Source organism: Rhineura floridana, chromosome 9, assembly GCF_030035675.1.
Source record: "Rhineura floridana isolate rRhiFlo1 chromosome 9, rRhiFlo1.hap2, whole genome shotgun sequence".
NCBI lineage: Eukaryota > Metazoa > Chordata > Lepidosauria > Squamata > Rhineuridae > Rhineura > Rhineura floridana.
Window position 1 is genome coordinate 41,312,236 of NC_084488.1, and position 26,117 is coordinate 41,338,352.

The window sequence follows — 26,117 nt, forward strand, 5'->3', positions numbered from 1 at the left end:
ACGATGGGCCAAAGATTCCCCACACAAGCAAAGCATACAAAACAAAAGATTTAAGAGGTGGATTATAGGTTTGGTAAGGGGGCAGTGCGTAAGCATCCAGAAGACAGCATGAAAACTGAGTTATACAGGAAAAATCCATGTAAAATTAAGGTGGGGTTTTTGTTTTGTTTTTTAGTGAGGATTTAAAGAGGAAGAGTGTGGTAGAGCAGAGATTCTGCTCCAAGACATAAGTAGTAATATGCTACAAGACAATGATGAAAGAAGAATGTAAGAGCCCTGTTGGATCAGGCCAAAGACCCATCTAGTCCATTCTGATCTCACAGTGGCCAACTGGAAGCCTGCAAGCAGGACATGAGCGCAACAGCATTCTCCCTGTGGAATCTGGTGATTCCGAACAATTGGTATTCAGAAGCATACTGCTTCCAACAGTGGGGCTAGAACATAGCCATCGGGGAAGGGCAAAGGGGAGGTACAGCAACAACAGATGATTAGGCATGTAGCACACAGAATAAAAGAAATGCGTGGGAAAGACCTGGTGTTAAGGCTGTTGGCAAACTAATGAAATATTTCAAACAAGGAAAACAAAGTGAGGAGATAGGGATGATTTCAGCAAAGAAAGTAGAAAATATGGGTATCTATTCGTAGAAAGACAGGTATCAAAATATAGTGTGGCCTGTGATTCAATCTGTTGTTCTAATACTTAATGTTTTACTTATTTATTTTGGAGAAGACTATGTATGGCAAAAAATTTAGGCCTTGGTTCAATATTGATCCACAAAAGAAAAGATGTGGAAAGGGTTAAACTGTTTCTAAACCAACATTCTTGTATTTAATTGAAACATCACAAACAGGATAGGTAAGTAGAAGATAAGAGGACAAATCATCCTTTATGTGGTTAGGCCTCCAGTAAGGGCTTTCATTTGCCAGTGATTACCTACACAAATGTTTGGGCTTTGTACACAAAAGTAATTTCTATACAATAAATCCATATAGTTAACATCTAACATCTTTATGGAGTAGATCTTTGGTGAATAGCAGGATTTCTGCTGACAGAGGACTCAGATTTGAGACTGCCAGCTACAGAAAATTGTGTGCTCCCCAAGGGAGAGGAAACTTGCTCGTTTCTTTGGAGTATAAATTTCGTTACCATGACAATTTATCTGAATAGGCCGGTTGGAAAACAAACAAACTGGAATTGCTTGTTGCCTTTCCTGCTGTCGCTTGACATGAAGTCAGATTTGATAGAAGGAAGACACTGAAAGGTAGGATATCTGTGCACTTCAGATACATCGACTGATATTTAGCTACAAGTTGCAGTGTAGAGCACAACCTGTTTATGCACTTTCCTGCCAATTTATACCTTAAAATAGCCTTCCCCAATGGTTGTGTTGGCTGGGGCTGATGGGAGTTGTAGCCCAAAATATCAGGAGGCCACCAGGTTGGGGATGATTGCTTTAAAATACACTGTGGCAAAAACACCTCTGTGTTCCATCTGTGTTCCTTTCACTTAGAAAATGTGCAGGCGGAAGTGATTTCTAGTGATCACTTTCAATTAGGCATGGAAAGATCTTTCAATTTTGGTTCTCTCAATTTCTCATTTTTCCAATCTTAAATTCAGTTCGCCATATTTCTGTAGCAATTTGCAATTTAAAAAAAAATCATGAAAATTTTCCAGCATTTTACTATGAATTTCTCCTAATAAAGACATTTTTGTAGGCAGTTTTGATTAATGTACACATTTTGTATGCCATTTCTCATCATACAATGCATTTTTGCAAGTTATTTTTATTTATATATTCATTTTTATGCACATTTCCCCCTAATATATGCATTTTTGTAAAAATTGGTTGGCGAACTGCATCACAGAATTTGAATAATTGTGAATTTTGAAGGATGGCTGTGTTTCGGTTCTCATATTGTTTCAGACATTGCAAATTTGATAGATTCCACTTGAAATGCAAACTGAATTGAAATTCTCACTCCTACTTTCAGTACAGTTACCTGCATTCATCCTGTTGTGGTTTTAACTATGTTAAAAGTTAGTTATCTAACTGGTCATCCAGTAAGGCAACTGTAACTATCTTCACCAAATCGCTCAAACTTAGGCCAATGTAAACAATTTCACAGTGGTCATCACTTTTTTGTGGTTGGTCCCTATTGCACCATTATCATCCATAAAGAGGTATCATGTGATGGGCAGGCTATGGCCTATGGGATCAACTATTCTGATGAGCCATTTCAACTCTGTTGAGGAACGAAATGTTTCTACTCGATTCAGCATGATTAATTGTTATAATCAATTTATTCACTGTTATCTACCAGCAAAAAAATAGCCACCCAACAACAATCCTGACAACACTGATTTCTTCTTTTTCACAACAATTTGTATGGAAATCTGTTTTAAGCTAAACTTCTTATGATTATAACTTGAAGGTAGACTCCTCTCCCCAATGATAAAGCAAGATAAATAGTATTTTACCCTCTCTAACCAATAAGACAGAAATGAATGCTGAATTGCTAAACACATTCTAATGGTCCTATGAATAATGTTTACCTATTTGACATTTTTCTCTTTCTACTTGTTTCTTTAGTATTGGAGCTGGCACTCTAGTCAACAGCTCCTAAAAGAAGGCTGAAACTTGTATGGCAACTTAAACAGGTTTTGCCACTGGACGTTGCCATGGGTTAGCTCTGCCTGGGAGTCAGTAAACTCATCCACTTCCATATGCCAATAGGAGCAGAAGAAAAATAGAAAGAAAAAGAGATGGGATTTTTGTTTGCTGTTTAGAAGCATCTATGGGAGGGAAAACCCCACTACTTTATGGGTATTTTGTAAATAAGTATTATGCTTCTCAAAGACAATGTGGATTATAGAGGTTGGTGAATTATAGAGGGTTGTAATTAGTTGATAATGTAATTTACACAGCAGTATCTGTAATGCAATTTGTGACCTGTCTTGTTATCTTCTTAGTAAAATTATAACTTCAAAAGGAGGCATAAGAAGATATCCAGCTATATGGTCTGGAGTACGAGAGCTAAAACAATCTGGCAGTGCCAAAGAGGCAATGAAATATAACTTTTTCCCAAGCTGACTTTCTACCCATGCACATTAAACATCTGTGCAAAAACCATGTGGACAGCCTACACAAAAGGAAATTTGTCTCAGAAGCCTTTACATACAGTAAGTACATTTTAAGGCAATCTAAGCTGTTTTAGTAAACATTTTAATTTAAAATTATTTTGTCTAAGGGCTCATCCAGACGACTGCAAAATGTGTGACACGTCTGCTATGTGTGTTCATTATTTTTCGGTTGTCCAAATGATGTCTCGCGCTGTTACGCATTTTCGCGGGTTAAATCCGCTCCTTGCAATACTGGCAAAAATGCGATTTGCTGTTTAAAATCGGAAATCATCTGCTGTGCCTTCAGGAGTTAGGATGCAATACCACGGACTTTACAGCTGATGGGCGGTTCTTGGGTGTTTCCCCTTGCCCCTTCTCCTCATTCCAGCCAATCACGTATCTGCACTTTTGCACATGTGCAAGAATAAGCCCGGGAAAATTGAACCAATCATCGCAATGGTGGGGTGTTGGGGGGAGTGTCTGCAACTACTGCGCAGATGCATTTTATTTTTTGACAGCCTGCAAACTAGGCGGCCGCTCTGGGTGAGATCTGCAATGAACAGCAAGCGAGAAAGGGTGGGTGGTCAGTTTCAGCCTACCTCCCAAAGCCTTGTCAATTTCATTCTACTTGCTGGGGTTTTTGCTTCAAATCAGAAAAGCATACATTTGTTTAAGTGTAATATCGCAAATGCAAACAAGAAAAGAGCTTCTGCTCGGTTTCAAGCCTGCTCCAGAAAGGTTTGTCAATTTCATTCTCCTGGGAAGGAAAGGGAGAAGGGGGGGGACATGTTTCTTGCTTTTTTGGAGAAATAAGTGCATTGCCAGCGTGTGTATCTCCTTAAATATCAATAAAGACAGAAAAGCATACATTCGTTTAAGTGTAATATCCCAAATGCAAACAAGAAAAGGGTGTAAATTTCATTCTCTGTGGGAAGGCAGGCGTGAAACCGACCAGCAGCCTTTCCTTCCCAGGCGAGAACTCCTTTACAGCCATATTGTGCTTTGTTGCAAAGGGGGAGAGGAGCATACATAATTTTTTTGCTGACCAATTGGTTGATAGGGGGAGGATTTAGAGGCGGAGCTTGGAAAAAGCGAAAAGAATTTAGGGGTCTTACCGCTGCGTGTACGGGTGCAAAAAAGTGTTTTTTTTAATTGGGAAAGAGCGAACTAAAAGGCAAAGTGAGGACTATCAGATGACAAACTGAATATGGAAACTCTGGATTATCCGGCTCTGTTTGGATAAGCCCTAAGTTTTAGTTCTAATATGTATTTATTTTACCCTCAAGTTTTTTTAAAAGAGAAAAACAATTTATTTAATGTAGTATTACAACCCTGATAGACCTAAACCAGCTGGTCTTATTTATGTATTTAAATATATTTGTATATTATTCTACTTTCATGATGATTAATGTTAATAATACAGGGGTATATCTATATGGCATGGTAGGTATCTGAGGTCTATAATAATCCCAATGTTAAAAAGCATTGATCCAAGATACATAACTCTTCAAACAGTCAGTAGATTTCAACACATTATTAATATTGAAAGGTTGGTATCTCCTTAACTGCTGCCTTAAAATAAATCTTGTTGTGAACCAAGTATGGTCGTTTTTATATTGTTTGAGGTTGTATGTGCTCCCCCTTAACTTCATTTATTGCACCATTCCATTCACTTTAAGAGGGCCCAACATGATTCAAATAACCTTTCCATTAAATTCTCAGACGTTAAAAAAAGGAGAATTTATGTAATAAATTGTTTATTTACAATATTTTTATACTGCCTATCAACAAAGTCCTCTGGGCAATTTACAAAAGTTATGAATCAATAAAATACAATAGCACAATCAAAGAACATCAAGACATATTAAAAACATAATAGTACAGCCAACATAAAACCATCTGAAGCCAGCATTGTCAAAGATTGCCCCCTGGGGTCCTTTGACCTCAGCAACCCCAAGGGGGTGTTTTTGCTTCCAAGAACAGTCCCAATTCCCTGAGCCACTGCTTCCCGGGCAAACACTCACTTTCCCAGGGTTAGTTTATACCTAATGCCAACCCTAGAAGGTAGGCTGCCACCACCCCTTTAAATAGTCCTTCACTTTGGGTAAGGGGAAACTCAAGAGCACTATCTGAAATCCTGGAGCAGATCTATTGTTAAACTCCTTGCTCTGGAGCATTAACCTAAATTAATCAACAGTAGTCAGTAGACCCAAGCAATACACACCATTAAGAAAAGGTAGCTTATTTAAAATAAAAGAAAGGTACATATAAAAAAGAGAGCAGCATTACTTTCCTTTAAAGCCAATTACCCTCAACAGGGCTGAGTAAGAGATACATTTACCTAACACTGGGAGAGATTCAAACAGACAAAGAAAATAAGAAAGCTCACCTATCCTAATACTCCCTTCGACTTGAAAACCTGGTTCCCAATGGCTTACAAGCATCTTTAGGCGAGTAGATGGAATAGGGAACAAGTAACTGAAGGACTACCCTTCATTTTATGGGGTTTTGGGGACAACAGGGAGGGGGCAAATTTGCCATCCTAGATGCCCCTTCCACGATCACCTTCTTTGAAGATAAGGATGTTTCATGAGAAGCAATTCAACAACAAAATGAAATGAAATAAACAGGGAAGGTTTGCTGTACTCATACGCAGGAGCAGCCATTTGAAAAACACAGTGAGCTGGATCAGGGCTATGGAGATAGAGGTCGGGTATTTTTAGAACTACAAATGAGCAGAAGGTTTAATAGTTTAATTCTTGAGTCAAACCTTAGCCAAGGATATTCAGGGCTGCTTTTGGCACTTTGCAAAGAACAAGTTTCATAGGTCACTTAGAATTTAAAAATAGACAGAAAGAACAACAAAGGAAGGGGAAGGAAATGGAGACAGCAGAAAGAGGAAGAAGATGCAATTATTCCAGGAGGTACATGTAGTTTTCCTTAGTTACTGTAGGCTGGACTAGGGGGCTGTTCCAGGAGTTGTTCCAAAGGTTATTGGGACTAGGAGATTGTTCCAAATGCTTTATGGAAAATGACAGTAATAATTATTTTGCTACATACTTTGTATATAAATACTAGACTATATATTAAAAAGTAAGGTGAGGTCATAAACCTAATAAAGAGGAAAGAGAAATTATTAGGGGATAGATGCAGTTTTAATTAAATTGATACAAATGATTTCCAGAAACTACACAGAGTTGCCTAGCCTTACAACAATGAAGAACATTATTTTTAACTGGCCTCAGGTGAATACATAGTTTGCAAAAATGGGGCAAACAAGATTTTATACTGCATTTCCTATAGGGTGCAAAAGAAACAATTCCTTTACCTTCAGTTCACAAGAGATCATTGGAGAGTATGATGGCTGTAAGTATTATTATTATTATTATTATTATTATTATTATTATTATTATTATTATTATTATTATTATTATTGAGTTGTGGAATCCTATACATGTTTGCTTAAAAGTAAATTGCACTATGTTCAGTGCTATTTACTCCCCCCCCTTAAACAGTGGCTTTAGGGATCATAACCTGAGGTGCAATCCAACTGTTATTTATGCCATGCTGAGGAGAGGTGGCTATGGCGGATCCCCGGCTGAGCTAGCAGGGCCCTGGCTCCACCAGGTTCCACTAGGAGAAGCCCCTCATCCCAGATTCAGCTGCAGCAGAGCCAGGACCTTGCTGGCTCAGCCAGAGGTCCGCCAGGGAACCCCAGCCCAGCAGAAGGCGAGCTTGCAGAAGCCAGTATAAGTCCCCAAAAAGGGGTGTTCCAGGGGCGTATCAGAGGACAGGGCAAGGGAGGGGACTTAGGCCACATCCAAGTCATGTTGGGAGCACTCCTGTGTTGGGTTGTGTGTTGTTGTGTGAAACAGCATACATTACGTTGGAGTTAAGTTGAGTAAGAAGACTTCTTCAGAGCATGTTAAGAGTCTTTATTAAGACATTAAGGCCAGAGGCTTAAGAGTAAATACATGTAGAGATTCTTCAGTCACCCCCCCTTCTGGGACATCTCTCTCCATAGATGAACACAAAAGACAGCCTCTCAGCTCAGAGGCATAATTCAGAAGAGAAAACACATAGTCTCTGTTAGAACTTTCCCAGTCGTTATCAGATGGCTACCATAGCAACGACCCTGGCAGTCCGTTCCCAGACAGAGCATAGACATAACTCCCCCTTAACCACAGTTACGTCTTCACACTTGCAGGCTTCATGGAAAACTACTAGAGACAGTAATGCCTACTGGTCACCAGCCCAACAGCTTCCCTTTTTTCCATTAAGACTGCAAAATACACATGAAATACATCTCCATAATACATAGTCATACAGTCATACATTTCTACAATACCTCTTGCAATACATTTCAGTACATTGCATTTTCAGTTCAGTACAGTTCAAAAGTATATCTCAGTACATAGCAGTACATTTCAGAACCTCTCTGTACATTTAGCTAAAACGTTCAATCAAACTTTGGTTCAATCCATGTCAAATAAAGTGTCTCAGGATCCATGTCCACAACTTTATTCATGCCAGGACTTGTTATTAATCCCACAGTAAATCTGTCAAGCGGTTTGCCTAAATTCTCGTGGAGCGTCTTAAAGGAACCAGAGCCTCGGCTCTCTCTGCCCCCCCCATTTGTGCTTGTGCTTGGCACAACCTGCGCAGGAGCTTCCATTTCCTCAGCTTTTCGTTTCTTTGATCTGCGTTTTCCAGAAATGAGCTCATTCAAAGCATCTCTGAGAGGAATTTGTGTACCTTCCACTTTAACGTTAACATCTGGCTGAAATTTCTGTGATTGTGTTTGTGTTTGTGTGTCATTTGTTCCTGTAAGAAGGACTGTCTCCCTTTGATCCCAAGGCTTTTCTGAGACTTTAATGCTTCTGCTCAGCATTAACTGCTGTGTTTCTGGACACCAAACTTTGAAATATGCATTCTCTTGTGCTCTAGGTGCACGTTTGCCACGTCTCTTACCCTGTGGCTTGTAAACTCGGCTGCGATGCACTCTTTCAGGCATCAGCCTGACTGCATTACATGAATACTGTGGCTGTGTGCTTTTAACAGCTGTCTTCTTACAGCTCTGGCGGTCATTCCCTTTCCGCCCCATTAAACTCAAGGCATCAGCACACTTCACACCCATGGACATTTTAAACTGTGAGTCATCAAGGCTTCCCTGCAAACACACTTGATCTCCCTCATTACAAAACATTGGTATTTGTGGAACAAAATTGAATAATTACAACTTACCAGTTTGCTAACTGATAAAACATTATGAGCCAATTCCGGAACAAACAAACAGTTTGACATTATGCCAAGTTTCTCAAATTTAACCAGACCACGTGCTTTTACAGATTTCCGTGATCCATCAGCAAGTAAAACAAAGTCCTGCTCATCTGTAGACGTGTAAAACAGACTCCTGTCTTTAATTAGTATATGGCTTGCTCCGCTGTTGACAATAAAGTTAATTTGTTCCAAGTCTTTAGACTTCTGTTTACAAACAAAGTTCACACTTCCCTGCTTCAAGCCTCCGTCCCTGGAGTTTCGCTTGACTGGACAATCTTTACGGAGATGCCCACGGGCCTCACAGGCAAAACAAGACTTCAGCCGCTGCTGCTCCCGCTTGTTTTCCTGTCTGCTTTCGGCAGCCTGCTCCGGTTCGGCATATTTCTCCTCCTGCTTCCTGACAGCTTCCACCGGCTGGGCTCTCTGCGCCTCCTGCCTCCGCTGCCATTCCTGGGACAATTCCTGCAACGCGTCCCACATCTTTTTAGCCAACGGCTCATCTCTCACACACATCAGTTGAGAATCCGATAGAGCCAAGATTATAAACGCCTGCGCCCTCTGGTCTCGACACTTCCAGGCCGCGGTCAATACCGCCGGGGGGGTTTCTTCAATCACGTCCCATAAATCCTCTGTTATCAGCAAAGCCCGCATCCTCGGCTTCCAGCTGGCAAAATTCTTCTCATTAAGTCGTTCCATCGGCAAGCCTCCCCCAGACAGGTTTACAGCCATGTTGCTCACCTCCGTCTGGTACAATCAATCAAGCTGCCCTCTCTGGAACTCCGTCTGCCGTTCAGACCAGCAACTTACTCCCGTGTAATGCGCTGTGGAGCGTAACCATCCTCTGCTACCACTGTTGGGTTGTGTGTTGTTGTGTGAAACAGCATACATTACGTTGGAGTTGAGTAAGAAGACTTCTTCAGAGCATGTTAAGAGTCTTTATTAAGACATTAAGGCCAGAGGCTTAAGAGTAAATACATGTAGAGATTCTTCAGTCACCCCCCCTTCTGGGACATCTCTCTCCATAGATGAACACAAAAGACAGCCTCTCAGCTCAGAGGCATAATTCAGAAGAGAAAACACATAGTCTCTGTTAGAACTTTCCCAGTCGTTATCAGATGGCTACCATAGCAACGACCCTGGCAGTCCGTTCCCAGACAGATCATAGACATAACTCCCCCTTAACCACAGTTACGTCTTCACACTTGCAGGCTTCATGGAAAACTACTAGAGACAGTAATGCCTACTGGTCACCAGCCCAACATCCTGCAGGTCCCAATCCGGGCTAAAGTTACACTGGGGGAAAAAGTCCGTCTAAGAAAATAATTACAATGGAAGTCTATGGAGAGCACTTACTCTCCAGTAGGAGTTTTTGTGAGAGCCAGATTTTACTTTCTGGTCCCCACATGCAACTCCTGGCTGAGCCACTGTTCAGCCAGCCTGGAGGCTCCTGAATGGCAATTGGATGCCCCAGACCTCCCCACTGGCTCCTCTTCCTCCAGCACCTCTTCCTCCTGCACCCCTTCCGCCACCGTCGCCTGAATTGGATTGCTCTGCCCATTACTATCAGATAACATTACTATTGATTAACATTTATCTTGTTGCTTCTCCAGACAACCTGTTCATTCTGCATTTATCCTGATTTGCTTGCACAAAGCTTATACAGTGGTTAGACTATGCTCAGTCTTTTTTCTGATTTGTTTACTGGGCAGTTATATGACAATGATCATCCATCCTGTATTCATCCTGATTTGTTTGCAGAGTGTTTACACATTGTCCCATGAATCGTTCATTCCACCCCACACTTTTCAATGCATTTTCCCATCATTTTCCAAGTTGCAAAATGTCCTTGTGTGTGTGGTTTTTTTTAAGTGGATTTGTTGCACTGCCGGTGACAGAGAGCTTAAATCCACTTAATTGGGCAAACCTGAAGTTCTGTATGCGTTTGAACCCATCCTACAAAATAGTGGCAGTTGGGGGGCACCCTTGGTCAGCTTGTGAAATATTCAAAACAGCTGGTTAGTTTAAAAAAGTGCATAGTGTAGTACTTTAATTGGATTATAACAAACCTGGTACGTGCAGGTCACACTCTGAAATCAGATGAGAGCAACATCCAAACTAAATCTCTAATCCATGGCAATCATACCTCTGTGTTATTGTCTTTTAGTTCCACTTGGACAGAACAATAGTTGTAATCCCAGTGAATAAAGTTATGTAAAAAGTAAGTTTAGGTTTTTAGAGAAAAATAAAATTTGTTACAATGGATTGGTTTTTCTTTTAGCCATCCAGTAATTTGCATAGCCACAGATGCTCAAAAATCCTCCAAGAATTGTTCTTCTGCCCACAGATGTCACTTTCACAGAAATATACTCACAAAGATATTCGCTCAAAATGGACTAGGGTGAGTTACCATTCTGCTTGACGTGCAGTCAAGTACATATGACGAGGACAGTACGGAGATGTGTCTTTCCAAAGAATGGTTGGTTTAATAACCGAATAGCTTAATTCTAAGACAGGTGCACACACAAAAATCTGTTTTATAGACTGATACCAACATGCTTTTACTAAAGGAAGTTCAAATCAAAGGAGAAACAATAGCTTTCTTGCATTTTAGATATGTATTATTTTTAGGTGTTATTAACTATTAATTATTCCTTTTTTTGAAGTCACAAATTTATCCATAACTTACAAAAAAAAGTTCTTTTGAGTCTAATATTTCCATAATTAATATTATAGTAATTTACAAAAAACAACCGCCTCTCAACAGACTTTACATTATGGAAATTAGATTTCTGTTCCTAATTAGGAACTTTAGTCTCAGCATAAGAACCATTCATCTCAGGAAAGCTATGAATCCCTGTTGGAATTGATTTGAACAGAATTGTCACTACAAATAAAATTACACAAACTGGACACAACACAACATATATATTCATCAGCAAGAACATTTAGGGTTCAGCTATATGTTTTCAGGTGAACACTTTCTCAAAAACTAAAAGTTTATCAGTTCACATCTCTTTAATAGTGCTCACAGCCCCAATTGGTTACTGCTCTGGCACTGTGTTTGTGTTAAATTGTCTTTCCTTCTTCCTAGTAAAAGTGATATCATCATGTCATATTTGGCTGTGGGTTAACATCGCTGAGGTCAAATGAAACTAATTCAGAGTGAGAGTAATGCCTATTCAGGAGTCACTGCGTGACTCTCTGAATTAGCTTTTTTCCTGTGAGTGTTATCAGATAACCAAATAAGATTGGCTACATGATGATGTCACTTTTATGAGGAAGAAAGGTGATTTAGATGGGGAGGGGGTAATGATGTCAAAGTTGTGGCTGAGGACTGTGAAGCCCTGATCAGCCTGAATGCCTGGTACAGAGGAAGGCATAGGTTGCATGACTTTGTACTGGGAGCATAGCAAAGGGGGTGCATTTTGTAAAGGGAGAAAAATCCCCCTTTAACACAGTCTTCCAATGTACAGTGCTAAAGGTGACATAAGTGTCACTTTGGCATTGTGTTACAAACATAGCCAGACAATAAACTTAAATGGTTAATTGGGGAACTTACTGATGAAGCATTACTTTTAATTTATATTGTTAAATTACTTCTAGAAACAAAAATGTCATTGGCATATACCATATATGAAAATAACTGAAGAAACAGACATGCAAGTGAGGAAACACTTAAAGGCAGGCAATTACTTGCCTTTAAAAATTATTGGATGGGCTGGAAAACAAAATGTCCCTAACATTTGCTTTGTTTGTCTCTAGCACTGCATGTCTTTCCGTGCTACTAGAAGACTAAGACATGGATCAGAGGGTAAAAGTCAAGCATACCTGAGAAACTCAGAGGTGTTTGTTCCAAGGGTAAGACACGGTCACTAGATAAAAAATGGGATGGCTGATGGGAGTCGGAGTCCAACAACATCTGCAGGGCACCTTGTTGACTATTCCCTGGTGTAACACGAAGCAGTTCAAATTAGGGTGGTTTTCAAATCAGCAAAGCATGATTGCATCTTTTATGTCTGTGACTCCTACTGAAGTCAATGGACATTTTGTGTGTCTCTGAAATACAGAAGTGCATGTTCATAACATCTGTATATATTTTATTAAAATGGCAATTTAGAAACTATTCAGCTAATTGTGGGCTTGTTCATTTATTTATTTTTAGCTGGAGGCACACACCATAAATGAGACCAAATGCCACTATGCAGCTTTCAGTGTCTGCTCAAATGAGTCTCTGGACAGGGATCACACCGCTGAATTGACTACAAAAGAATTAATTTCCAGACACAAGAAAGTAGAAACTCAAAGATCAATGTATACAAACAGATGGCTCCTCCAAACACAAGCAAATGATGAAGTCCACCATTCCGAAAACACTGAGACAACTGATGAAAAGGAAATCAACAGAAGGATAATGGATTTATCGCAAAGCATGTTATCAGGTTCTCTGGGGTTATTGGATGTAAATAGTTCAAAAGAGAAAGAAGCAGACAGAACTGTTCACAATGGATCCTCATCTTTCACTGAACCCCACCTGAAAACCCACACTGAAGAAGTAAAATCCTTTAGTGCTCTCTGGCTGAAAAACGAAGGAATAACAAATGATACGAGACATTATCAGTGCAGCTCTTCAGACGGTGATACAAATAGAGCTGTCATTAGAGGACAAATCAATTTGCCATGTTTTTCCAAAAGAAAAATCTTTATGATCTATATCTGTGGAGGTTATCAAGGTACAGCCAGGAGGACTGGAATTTTTGTGTTAAAAATCACCAGTCTAATATAATTTAGAATTCAAATGTTAGGATTAGAAAAGATTTACCTAACAGGGAAATAGAATGAAGTGTCTTGTGGCACCTCTAAGATGTAGCAGATTTATTATGGACTAAAGTCCATCATATAGTGGACTTTTATGGACTAGAGTCCATCATATAGACTAGATTTATTATGGACTAGTCCATCATATAGTGGACCATATTAATGCAGGATTTATTTAATTATTAATTTTATTCCAATAATTTTATCTTACACTTGTGAAGGAGGCTTGGGATCCACATCACACTGGAGGCAACATTTGCAGTGGCATAAAATCGGGGGTTCAGGGAGTAGCTGGAGATATTTTTTGAACAGAGATTTCTTCTCACATGCACATTTGTGTTGCCCTTGGCTAAACTGGGTTTGAAAACAACACAAAAAAACCCTGGCATAAGTCTTTACCAGATGTAAACATAGGACAGGTGCACAGATCAAGAGGAATGAACCCTTTTTGAAACTTCCCTCTATTCTCTGGTAGATGGGGCAGGATCTGTTGTCTGTCTGCGGCCTCTGAATTCTTCTGACACTAATTAAAACCAGTGCTTCTCCCAGGCTTCTGGGAGCCCAATCAGAGCCCCTCTAATTTTATGAAAGTCTAGCTGAATCTGATTATATCAAGGGCTTGCCTCTCCCCCAACAACAAGAACTAGAAACTTGCTTCTTTTTTGGGATTCCATGAGGTTTCCCCAGTTTCCCCATGTCTACCAGTTTCCCCATGTATTATGCAAGTTCAGCAAATATGCATGCATCTGCTTCTTTGGCATAATTTCTTTCACTACAATTGTTATGGGAAATGGTAAAAAGCAAAACAAGGCCCTGAAGTACTGCATCCTGACTATTAATATACAGGAACTACTCTGTCTTTGGAGGTTCCAACAAGTACTCCACCCCTATCTTCTCTACCTTAACCAAATCTCATGCTTGACCAGCTACAACAGTCCTGAATATAAGCTGTTTTTAATAGCAGTAATTATTTTCATCCTTAAACAGATCATAAGTACAATTTCTGTAGCTGTAGGATTGAATAGGAATTTCTAATGTTAGTTAAGGTATGAACAGGGTAACTGAGCTGTTTTGGCTGTGTAATCACCATTTCTATTCCCTCATCCCTGTTGGTATTACAAATACTCCCATGTGATGTTGTCACAGCTGTTTCCAATACTGCAAACTGGGTCATATGCAAACTTTCACCCGACTAACATGAGGAAACTCAATTGCCTTTCTGCGTGCCTGATGCATTTCTACTTATTCTGGATGATTAATCTATGGTCCCAGAGCATGGTCTGTACGTAGGTACATGATGCAGCAACTTGGCTGAAGCAAAGCAGGTTGAATCTGGTCAGTACCTAAAAGTGTAGGCTAAAAGTACAAATAATAAATGTGGAAATAAATAATGATCCTAAAAGTCATGACAATAGTAGTGCTGGGGTCCAGAGCTCAGTCTCCTCTCCGTTCAAGTAGGCATCCTCTTGTATGTATGTATGTATGTATGTATGTATTTATTTATTTATTTATTTATTTATTTATTATACTTGCATACCGCCCCATAGCCGAAGCTCTCTGGGCGGTTTACAGTAACTAAAAACAAATACAATTTAAAATACATCTTTTAAAAAACAATTTAAAACACAATTACATTACAGTGAATCTTTAAATCACACACTGGAAGTCTACCAATATCTTTATCTCCAGATGTTCTAAAGGTTGCTTTTCATCAGCAAAGTGATTTAGGTAATATGTTTGCTTTATTATTTTAATCAGATTCAGAAGTAGAACGAAATGCATTAATGGAAAAATCCTTTCCTTGGCTGTACAACTATTGTAAAGAGAGAGGCTATGACTTCCGGATGGTGGACCTGAGGTGGGGGATAAAAGATGGTATCACTAATGATCACCACATGGCTTCCCTCCATATGAAGACATTAAGGAAATGCCAGCAGCTAGGATTCCAAACCTTCGTTGTAAGTTGAAGATGTAATTTCCAATGTGTTAAGCATTTAGGAATTTTTAATGCCATTTTAGGGCCTTGCTTTTTCTGTTTCATCAACCATTTACATTACAAGTCTATTGGATTAGGGGAGTCCATATCAAAACAAAAGTTGATACTGTCAACCCCTGAGCAGCTGGCAGCTGTTAAAGGGTCAAGTCTCCCTGACAAGTCTCCTCCAACCACACCTCCTGAGGCTGCCCCCAGGTCTGCCTCCCAAGAGGGACAGGACATGTAACCAGAGGAGGGGACTGTGGAAGAACTGGCTAATGTGTCTCCTCCCCCATTGCCAAGGATACACCAGCAGATACACAAGTGCGAGCAGGCTAAAGTTACTCCCCCACCTGTGTTATGGAGCACCTTCTTGCTTGCCCAGTCCTGATCTGAGAGACAGTTCCCAAGCAAGATGAACCTGCCCTGACCCTATTTAAGTGGTCTCAGGGGGTGTGTCAGGTTGCTGCAACAATGTCTTCACTTGAATAGCCATGCCTAGTAAGCTCCTGTATTGTCACAGAACTGATCTATGGAAGGCTTTGGTGCTAAGTTTCACATTAAATGTACTAGAAAAAAAGCATACCATTGGTTCCAAGTCTGATTCCAATGGGGTAGGCCAGGACATGTACATCTGGATCACCCCTGGTAGCACTCAGTTCATCAGGTTACTGTTCTGTTGACAAAAACAGCACAGAATACCACTTCACAGAAATGAAGAACAGTAAATGCATCGAGGCTGCATTAGTTCCCTTATAAGCCACCTTTCTTTTTTGTTTTCTGTTACAGGTTTTCATTGGGCAAAAGCATGATGATCCCTGTCTCCCAGCATTAATAACCAAGGAAAATTTAGAGGCAATCAAAGCCACAGCTGAACACATGAAGCAGAGTACCAAAAAGTCAAAGCATATTTTGTCTAGTGGTTTAAAGGAAGAAATACTAGTAGATAAAAAAAATGAAATTCAAGATGATGTTAGTCAACATGTCCTGAGCCCTGATGTGTCAACAGAAGAGCATGCAGCAGAGACAAAGAGCAATAAGGAATATGAAGAGATTAATTCAAATGGGCAGGACTTCTCTAGTGCTTCTCTACTCACCAAAAAGACTGTAGCTGAATATGAGAGAGAACTTCAGCTTCTGGATTGCTGGTACAGGATGGATGAAAACTGCATCCCTGCAGTTTACAGGCTTCAGCCTATTTGGTTTGTTAGTTTTTTATTTTTTCAATTCCAGAATAACAGTTTTCCACTATCTTTTTTTTAAAGTAAGCCTTCACTCAAGGTTGTTTACACAAAACTCTGGACGACTATATCCCTGATCAGCTATCAACAAGGCCCAAAGCTTTTGTCCAGTGGTCCTGACAGTTGTATACAATCATGGCATAGTCCCTACTCCTGAGTGATTGCCTGTACAAAGAGGCTCTCAGATGTTCAAATCACTGAGTGACATATTTCCTTATTCTCCTCATAAGCAGGAAATGAGCCCTTGTTCCAAATCCCCTTTGATGGGATTCCAAGTACCCAGCAAGCTCCTGAGAAGAGGATTGAGGTAGATGTTCTATCAGTCACTGCTCTCTGTCACAGTTAAGAATAGCAGATTGTTGCTGCCTAGGCTTGTTCCTCAAGAAACAAAAGACCCTTTGATTCTGGGATGGTCCAATATGGTTCTGGGATGGCCCAATATAAGTTCAGGGCTGTTCCTTCTTCATTGTATCACTTCCAAAGATTTAAAGTTATTCCTTAATTTTAACCTTTACATTTCCTGTGCCTGTGTGGATGACTTCACTCACCTCAGAATATCTGGACTCTTTACACTACTGTTGCGCCAATGGTTGAATTAAAGGAGGGGACAGAGTACACCCCTTCATAATTTTTGTGCTGGCCACATTTCCCCATTTGTGGGAGTTGTTTATTTAACTGAGAATCCTCCTAACTTTCCTCTCATAATTCAGGCACTGTATTGTGCCATGCAGCACATAGACATTTGTATATTGTTCATCTGTGCCCCCATCTTCCTTTAATCCATCCACAAATCACCTGGAGTGGAACATTTCTGAGAGGGGCACTCTTCGGCATATCATGGTAATGCTGAATTGTATATTTTGAGGTTAGAAGAGCCATCTTCTTAGTTTTTGGGCTGTATCTGACAGTTTGTGCATTTCATGTCTGCACAGCACGGTGTACAAAGATATCCTCAGCAAAGATCCTACTCGCAGGCAACAAGCTAAAAACAAATGGATGGTGACTTTTCAGAAACTGCATAAGATATTTCAAGAATATGCTCCAATTGCTCTTGGACAAGAAGGTGCCACCACACTGCTCAAAACAGGTGAGGAGAATATTGGAATACATGACCAGGACATTGTTTTGTTTTATGGGGGTGGTTTATTTGAGTGACTTCAACAGAATTATTTATGTTTTGTAAGTTTTGCAACAAGAAGTAAATCAAGGATTCCAGGTCCAGGGATCTTGTGAAGATCACTGTCACTGCTTCAAAAGAAACATCACAGACCTGCAGTTCAGTCTGTCAAGTCCCCAAGCATCAAAATATATTGACATTCACCAACCAAGACCAGAGATCAACAAAGCAATGCATGAAGGACACTGGAACTTTGTGAAAAGCATTCACTCTAGGGTAGGTTAATCAGGACATCCTTGCTTCTTGTGAACTACATAGGGCCAGCCTAGCTATATAAGCATCCCAATGGATTTCCTGGGTAGGAAATATTCCAGGGAGTTCCAGTGATGTATCACAGGATAGGAATGTTATTACCATATCATCCCCTATAACTTTGTAAGGAGTCCTGGGATCTCTTTCTTGGATTGTGCAGTGCAGCTACTTGGGGCAAAGTGTCTTGCATATCACATTAAAAATATTATTTCCCTAAGCTGTCAAAGACCGTAATATCAATGGAGAAATGAAGAAAATATTTTTCTCTTGTCTAGCACTGCAGTTTTGCTTTATGATCTGCCAGCAGCATATACTGTGCCTGCTTTTAGTCATCTGACAACTCTTTACTTTCTTCAGAGAGCATTTCTAAGTACTACTATATATACTTCCACCCCCTCACCCCACCTCACCCCACCCCACCCACACTTCCAGCCTGAATTTTTATTTATTTTAATCCTTCTATTTGAATTTGCAAACTTTCTGTTATCCCACACAATACACTATAAAAAACTTTCCCCCTCTTCCTATCACTATGACCACCTTTTCTTGTCACTCATTGTCAACTTTCTTGAGCCATGCCCTAGACCTGAAAATGAATGAAAGTCTGATGGAAGTAAAGTAGAGCCTTTAGTGAGCAGGTAGAACTTTAAAAGGCAAATATTAATCTCATACCTTCATCTTTTTTCTATATATAAACCAACATCCTAACTCCAAGCACTTTAATAGGACGGAAATAGCACTGTTTTAATTTATCTGCCTTACAGCATACTTGTGAGCTCCAAAATAGGCTATAGACAGACATCGCTTACTAGTAGTGTTTTAGATTTTAAAAGAAAGGGTCTTCATTGATTCCTTTCCCAGCATGCCTTTGCAACCTCAAATCACATGGCAATGTTAGGACCTAATAAAGCTTGCAAGAAATCCCTTCATTTACCAGACTGACATAAACTGCAGTCAAGGAAACATCTATTTTTCTGTATACAATATTTCCTTGAACATACGTCCCCAACATCTTTGATTCAAACAGTTATTCTCCTTGTTCAGTCAGTATGTGTTTGCTTTGGTGGTTGATACAGACATTATAGGCTTGTCTTTACAGCTTCGTCACACAAATATCTACAAAAAGAACATTAGCTGGGGAAGAGATGGAATCAGCCCCACCACCAACAGATCCCATGCCTACTACCTTGAATGCCTTTGTAATGACTTTCAGAAAATTGTTGTCAACCAGTTCAACAGGTCAGCCATATAACTGCTTGGTGGTGAAATGGTGAATAATGTATGTGAGGCTAGCTAGGGAGTGAAAACTTTTTTTCTTCCCTTTTCATATTATTAGTGGATTGGGTTAGTATGGATTTACAGGGGGAAATCTGTGTGATAGCTTCTGTTTGCCAGTAAAGTCATGTGAACCATGCAAACTTAAAGGAGACGTGAGTAGCACCAAACACACAGTAAACCATTGTGTAGATGAGCCCTTAGTCTTCCATGAAAGGCATCATTGATGCTGATTTGTCACAGTGCCATTGAATCAAACTGGTTTGTCATATAGCCTCAAAAGATGAAGAGATGGAAGTGAGGAGTGTTAATATATTTTATATAGCATGCTAAAGTGAATGTCAGAAATATTGTGATTGCCAACAATCATACAAGAATGTTGACAGCACAAATACATTTTGTGCATGTCTTTAAAAGGTTGCTGATGTTCCTGTTTGTCAGACATACACCTGTAAATGCTGGCAATTGCGACTAAATGATTATCAACATTCACCAGTGCATATCCAACATCTTTGGACATTCATAAAAGGCATTTAAGTTTTCTCAACATTCTCACATGATTGTCATGTGAGAAATAAATGTAAGAAAATAAGTAATACATAAATAATTTCCAAAAGTCACTGTAACATATATATATAATGTTGAAATATGCTTTAAAGCTTTTTTCTTCTATGTTCTAATTTACCAGAACAATCAGTTCAAAAGATATTCCGGAAAGACTACATATAAGAAGAAAGCAAGTATTTAAAATTCATAATGAAGAAGAGCTTCTGGAACATATCCAGCACTGTCAAGCTTTGTGAGTTTGATTTTGTTCAGTTGCTTAATTTTCATTAGTCATGCTTCTTTATGGAGAACATTCTGTGGATGGAGATTAGTGAGAAGAGTTTGCATGATTGTGATTTAAAGAAAATGTAAAAACAGCCTTATTAGCTGCCTCTGCTGAAGCTTTTCCAAGCAAGTGCAAATCTGACCTGCCCATTCATTTGGGCATCATTCAGCAAAAGCATACCAAGGCAAATTAAGTGATGCAAAGAAACTTTCCTAGAACATAGATTTATTTAAGAAAAAAATGTTTGTGCCTGTCTGCTACTAGTTTACTACCAAAGTACCATTTGGCATTTAAATGATATAAGGTTCTCCTGAAAGGCTGCATCTACCATTAAGCTGAGTGAATCAATCCATCTCTGGAGAGAAATTTTGGAGTACCGTTAAAGGGCAACATATTGTTGAACATTTGGTTCCATTATTACATTTTTTAACCACCATAAAGAGCACCAATTGGTTTTTCTTCCTTAAGCACCACAAGGCTTTGGGCTATCACTTGGTCCTCTTACCCTCCATGTTGCATACCCTAGTATAGCACTACTCCACAACACAGCCATCTCAATGGTGGCTGCTGGCCGAGCACTGTTCTGACCTTATGCCATAAGTGTAGCATTAGGTTGACCTCTGGACCCTTACTGTTTGGGGCTTTGTTCCTTTCTCACAAAAAGAGTTATAGAATCACGCTATAAAAGTTTATGGTAGCTGTGATGGCTGCCTATTTACAGGATCATTTCTGCCCATGGTAGTCATGTTTTCAGTTAGTCTGGGTTAACTTCTAGTTATCTTAACCTACAACAGGCCAGACATTCACATGCTCTGGTAGGTTTACATTGAATTCAGCTCAGATTTTTTTTTGCCATGCTATTATAGGTATCTGTTCATAAAAAAATTGTAATATTAGTATACTATTTACAAAAATACACACTGAGCATAGACAATGAGCATAGGCACATTGAGGCAAGTAGCTGAAACACTCCAGCAAAATCTACTGCCCCACATTAGACCTCAGTAGAGGCAGCCAGGTGTGCAACAGCACAGGTAGTGGGACGGACCTGCTTACCTGGATGGGGATGGGGCAGGGGCAGGCAGTGGTGAGATCAGAGCCATGTGGGTGCACCAGTGGGGTTGCTGCCAATCCAACACTCCTGCTGGTGTACCTGTGCGGCCCTGAACTCAATCATCATCCTGCCCGAGACCTGCCCTCAGGACCACTTGAGTACAGTGCCAGGGAAGCAGCAGCAACACCAGTGTTAGGAGGGCAGCTCTGCCCCACCACACACACTGTCGCTACTTTAGCTAGCACCCCAGAATACTTTGAGAGCTTACTGCTCAGTATATCTTACTCAAGAACTTCAATCAAATGCTTCTGTTGTTTCCCACTTAGGCATAGCTTGCTTTCTTCCTGCTGCTGGAGAAAAGGAACAAGGACAAGTCATCTCTCTAAGCATCTCCTTGGAGTCCTGGGCCGTTTACCTGTATTGTCCCTAGCAAAAAACTTTGCCAGTGACTATCAAGGAACATATGCAATTATTTGAGCCCTGTTAACCCTCTCCTGTCCAAACTCCCAATAATATATTATTACACAGTGTAAAATGTAGAGCTTTAGTTCAGAAAAAAAAGTGTGGTTCATCTGTCAGAAGTCTGGGAAAAACTGAAATAGTGTTTTGCCCAAGGCTACTGTGGAGACACATTCATTTGTAATGAACAGGAACATAGGACACTGCCTTCTACTGAGTCAAGACTGTTGGTCCATCTAGCTCAGTATTGTCTACATTGACTGGAAGCAGCTCTGCAGGGTTTCAGGCAGGAGTCTAATATAGTCCTACCTGGAGATGCCATGGGATTTTCGCTTTATGGCAGGCATCACAATCCATTATTTGACCACAATCTGTCAAACGCAAGTTTTCACTCAGACTCGGGGTTCTCTTAATTGTTTCATAATTTGCATGCCCCAGCCTTCTGTGCCAATCATGCACACAGCCTTTATGTGTCTGTGCTTCAGCACCAAACGCAACACACCCTGCCTGATTGCCTTTTATTACAAACTGTGAATCCTTCAGGCTCCCTTGCATGCAAATTTCACCCCCTCTTTTCACAAAACATTTGTCTCTGTCTTTTTTTTTTTAATAATTTTTATTCAAATTTTTCCAAAAACAAACAAAACAAAGTCAAAAAGACATAACAATACATCAACAAAAAAATGAAAATAAAATAGTTGACTTCCGATTTGTCGCAGATCAGCTATAAGTATATAATATACATCAAACCTGTCCCTTAATGTATACATACAGAGTCCCTTTTCTCCATAGGCTGTCTTAATTAATCGTCAAATCCCAGTATCATCATTTTATTTTGATCTTTCAACAAAAAGTCTAAGAGAGGTTTCCATTCCTTAAGAAATGTATCTGTCGATTTTTCTCTAAGTAAACATGTCAATTTATCCATTTCTACTAAGTCCATTAATTTCAATAACCATTCTTCCATTGTTGGTGTTGATTCCATTTTCCACTTTTGTGCATATAATAATCTTGCTGCCGTAATCATATATAATATTATTCTTCCATATTTCTTTTCTATTTGTTTATCCATAAAACCCAATAAAAAAAATTCTGGTTTTGACTGAATATTTATCTTTAGAATTTTTTGCATCTTCCTACCTATCTGTGCCCAAAATAATTTCGCCTTTTTACATGACCACCACATATGATAAAAAGATCCTTCTTGTTGTTTACATTTCCAACAAACATTAGAGACATTACTATACATTTTTGACAGCTTTTCTGGAGTCATATACCAACGGTACATCATTTTATAAAAATTTTCTTTAAGATTATAACATAATGTAAATTTCAAGCCTTTTTTCCACATATTTTCCCATTGATCCATTTGTATGTTATGACCAAAATTTTTTGCCCACTTTACCATGCACTCTTTTACTTGTTCTTCCTCCATATCCATTTTCAATAAAAGTTTATACATTTTTGCAATTATGTTTTCATCATTTGTACACAAACCTATTTCAAAATCAGATTTATTTATTTCAAACCCATACATTTTCTTGTCCATTTTATATCTTTCTAACAATTGTAAATATGCAAACCAATGAAAACTATATCCTTCCTTTATCAATTGTTCTCTCTCTTTCATTATGTATTCTCCATGTACATTTTCTAATAGTTCTTGATAAGTTAACCATTTCTCTTTTCCAGACATTTCTCTTCTATAAAACGCTTCTTGACTTGAGACACATAATGGTATTTTCGAATAAAACCTTGGTTTGTATCTGTTCCATATTTTCAACAGAGGACGTCTTATAAAATGATTATTAAAGTCTACATTTACTTTTACTTTGTCATACCATAGATATCCATGCCATCCCCACTTCAGATTGTGGCCCTCCAAATCCAATAGTCTTTTATTCCTCAATAAGATCCATTCCTTTATCCAGACTAAACAGCAGGCAGCAAAATAAAGTCTCAAATTTGGTAATCCCAGTCCTCCTCTTTCTTTAGCGTCTTGAAGTAATTTAAATTTAACTCTTGGTTTTTTTCCTTGCCATACAAATTTAGAAATATCTTTTTGCCATTGTTTAAAAGGTAAATCAGAGGATATTACAGGTATTGTTTGAAACAAAAACATCATTCTCGGTAATACATTCATTTTTATCACAGATATTCTACCCATTAATGACAGTTGTAGTTTATCCCATCTTAGCAAATCTTTCTTAATCTCTGTCCATAATTTTTCGTAATTATTGTGAAACAACTTTGAGTTTTTATTTGTCATAATAATGCCTAGATATTTCAACTTTTTTTCTATTGTAAAATCTGTCTTGTCCATTAACTCTTTCTGTTCCCTTAAAGTTAAATTTTTCACCAACATCTTTGTTTTTTGATTGTTGATCTTAAATCCTGCTAAAGGTCCAAATTCTTTTAATTTGTCCATCAGTATATGAATTCCTTCCAAAGGGTTTTCTAGTACAATTATCAAATCATCAGCAAATGCTCTCAATTTATATTCTTCTTTTTTTATTTTTAATCCCGAAATCCTTTTATCTTGCCTTATATCTCTAAGCAACACTTCTAAAACCAGAATAAATAAAAGGGGAGATAATGGACATCCCTGTCTTGTACCCTTTTGTATTTCACATGAGTCCGTTAAGTCTCCATTAACAATTATCTGGGCCTTCTGTGATGTATAAATCGATCTAATCCATTTTATAAAGTTGTCTCCAAAGTCCATTTGCTCCAAAACCTGGAACATAAATTTCCAATTCAAATTATCAAATGCTTTTTCAGCATCTAAAAAAATCAGAGCTGCTTGTTTATCATTTCGTTGTTCTAAATATTCCAACACATTCAAAACATTCCTGACGTTGTCACGTAATTGTCTTTTAGGTAAAAACCCTGATTGATCTTCCTGAATAAATTGTTGCAATATTATTTTCAATCTTTCAGCCAAAATCATTGTAAAAATTTTATAGTCATTATTCAGTAGAGATATTGGCCGATAATTTTTTGTTTTAGTTAAATCTTGGTCCTCTTTAGGTATTAATGTTATATTAGCATTTTTCCAACTATCCGGTATCTTTCCCTCTTGCAAAATAGAATTCATTGTAGACTGTAAAGGTAGCAGGAGTTCTTCCTCCAAACATTTATAATACATTGCAGATAGCCCATCTGGTCCTGGTGCCTTTCCTAATTTAATTTTATTTATAGCTTCAGATATCTCTCTTGACGTAATAGGGCCATTAATAACTTGTCTCTGAAAATCTGTAATTTTAGGCAAATTCTGTTTAAATAAATACTCTTCTATTTTTTCAGATGGAATTTCTTGACACTTATACAATGTTGAGTAATATTGATGAAAAATCTTTTTGATTTTTACATTGTCTGTCAGCGTCTCATCTCCTTCTTGTATCTTTAAAATAATATTTTTTTGACGTTCTTTTCTTAATTTATATGCTAACCATTTCCCAGGTTTATTTGCAAATTCAAAAGTCCTTTGTTTAGCAAAATTTAATTTCCTTTCAATTTCTCTAACTGTCAACATTGATACTTGCTTCTGTAACATTTTAATTTGATTTACAATAGAAACTTTAGCTGGATTCTTTTTCAATTCTTCCTCTTTTTGTTTTATTTCTTCCAAAATTAATTGCATTTTCTGTTGTTTCTTTTTTTTTAATTCAGAATTACATTTAATAAAGTATCCCCTCATAAATGCCTTACTTGTATCCCAAACAATATTTTCACTTGTTCCTTTATGTAAATTATATTCAAAGAACTCCTTTAATTTCTTCTTACATTCTTGTACTACTTTATCATTCTGTAATAAAGATTCATTTAGTCTCCATCTAAATCCAAGATTTTTTTTTTTTAAAGTTAATATCACAGGATTATGGTCCGAAAAAGTTTTTGGTAATATATCCATTTTAAAAATATCCTTCGCTAAAATTTTTGACATCCAAATCATATCAATCCTCGAAAATGTTTTATGTCTTTCTGAAAAATAAGTAAATTCCTTTGCATTATCATTTATATATCTCCAGGTATCCACCAATTCTAGATGTTCCATGAGTTCAAAACAAATCTTCGGTAATTTACCTTGTGTCTCTTTGATATTTTTTTCAGAAAGCCTATCAATTTTTGGTGAGATTACCCCATTCCAGTCACCCATGACACACCAATGCTCATATGAAAACTCTGACAATTTTTCCATAAGTCCTGTATAAAACCTTGTTTTATCTTCATTGGGGGCATAAATACCCACTATCAAAATGTTTGTACCTTGTAAAGTAATTTCAACCCCCACAAATCTACCACTATCGTCCAATAATACCAATTTAGGAAGCAATTGTGGGTTAATATAGAGAACAACTCCATTTTTTTTTTTTGGTCCAGCTGAAATAAATTCTTCACCCAAATTTTTACAAATCAAATATTTAGAATCTTTCTTCTGAATATGAGTTTCTTGTAGACAAATTATATCCAATTTTAATTTTTTCAAATAATGAAACACTTTCTTTCTCTTCTGCGCCGTGTTGGCTCCATTTATATTCCAAGTTAGGTATTTGTAATCCATCGTTAAGCATGTATTTTAAAATTTGCCTGATGCTCCTTTTGATCCATCATCTTCCTTCCCCTCCTCTGCGTA

At 38.4% G+C, this 26,117-nt stretch overlaps 1 protein-coding gene across 1 annotated transcript in view; it reads left to right on the top strand.

The window, feature by feature from the left end:
• Positions 1 to 3,110: 3,110 nt before the first annotated feature.
• The window catches only part of LOC133363648 (uncharacterized), a 63,964-nt gene continuing 40,957 nt past the window's right edge, over positions 3,111 to 26,117 (top strand). The window contains exons 1-12 of the mRNA XM_061582919.1: positions 3,111 to 3,181; positions 6,425 to 6,487; positions 10,680 to 10,799; positions 12,005 to 12,082; positions 12,164 to 12,259; positions 12,564 to 13,131; positions 14,975 to 15,174; positions 15,981 to 16,393; positions 17,365 to 17,519; positions 17,617 to 17,825; positions 18,961 to 19,100; positions 19,825 to 19,935. Coding sequence (XP_061438903.1) covers positions 3,131 to 3,181; positions 6,425 to 6,487; positions 10,680 to 10,799; positions 12,005 to 12,082; positions 12,164 to 12,259; positions 12,564 to 13,131; positions 14,975 to 15,174; positions 15,981 to 16,393; positions 17,365 to 17,519; positions 17,617 to 17,825; positions 18,961 to 19,100; positions 19,825 to 19,935 — 2,204 coding nt within the window. The 5' untranslated portion in view covers positions 3,111 to 3,130. The remainder of the gene's footprint in view (positions 3,182 to 6,424; positions 6,488 to 10,679; positions 10,800 to 12,004; positions 12,083 to 12,163; positions 12,260 to 12,563; positions 13,132 to 14,974; positions 15,175 to 15,980; positions 16,394 to 17,364; positions 17,520 to 17,616; positions 17,826 to 18,960; positions 19,101 to 19,824; positions 19,936 to 26,117) is intronic.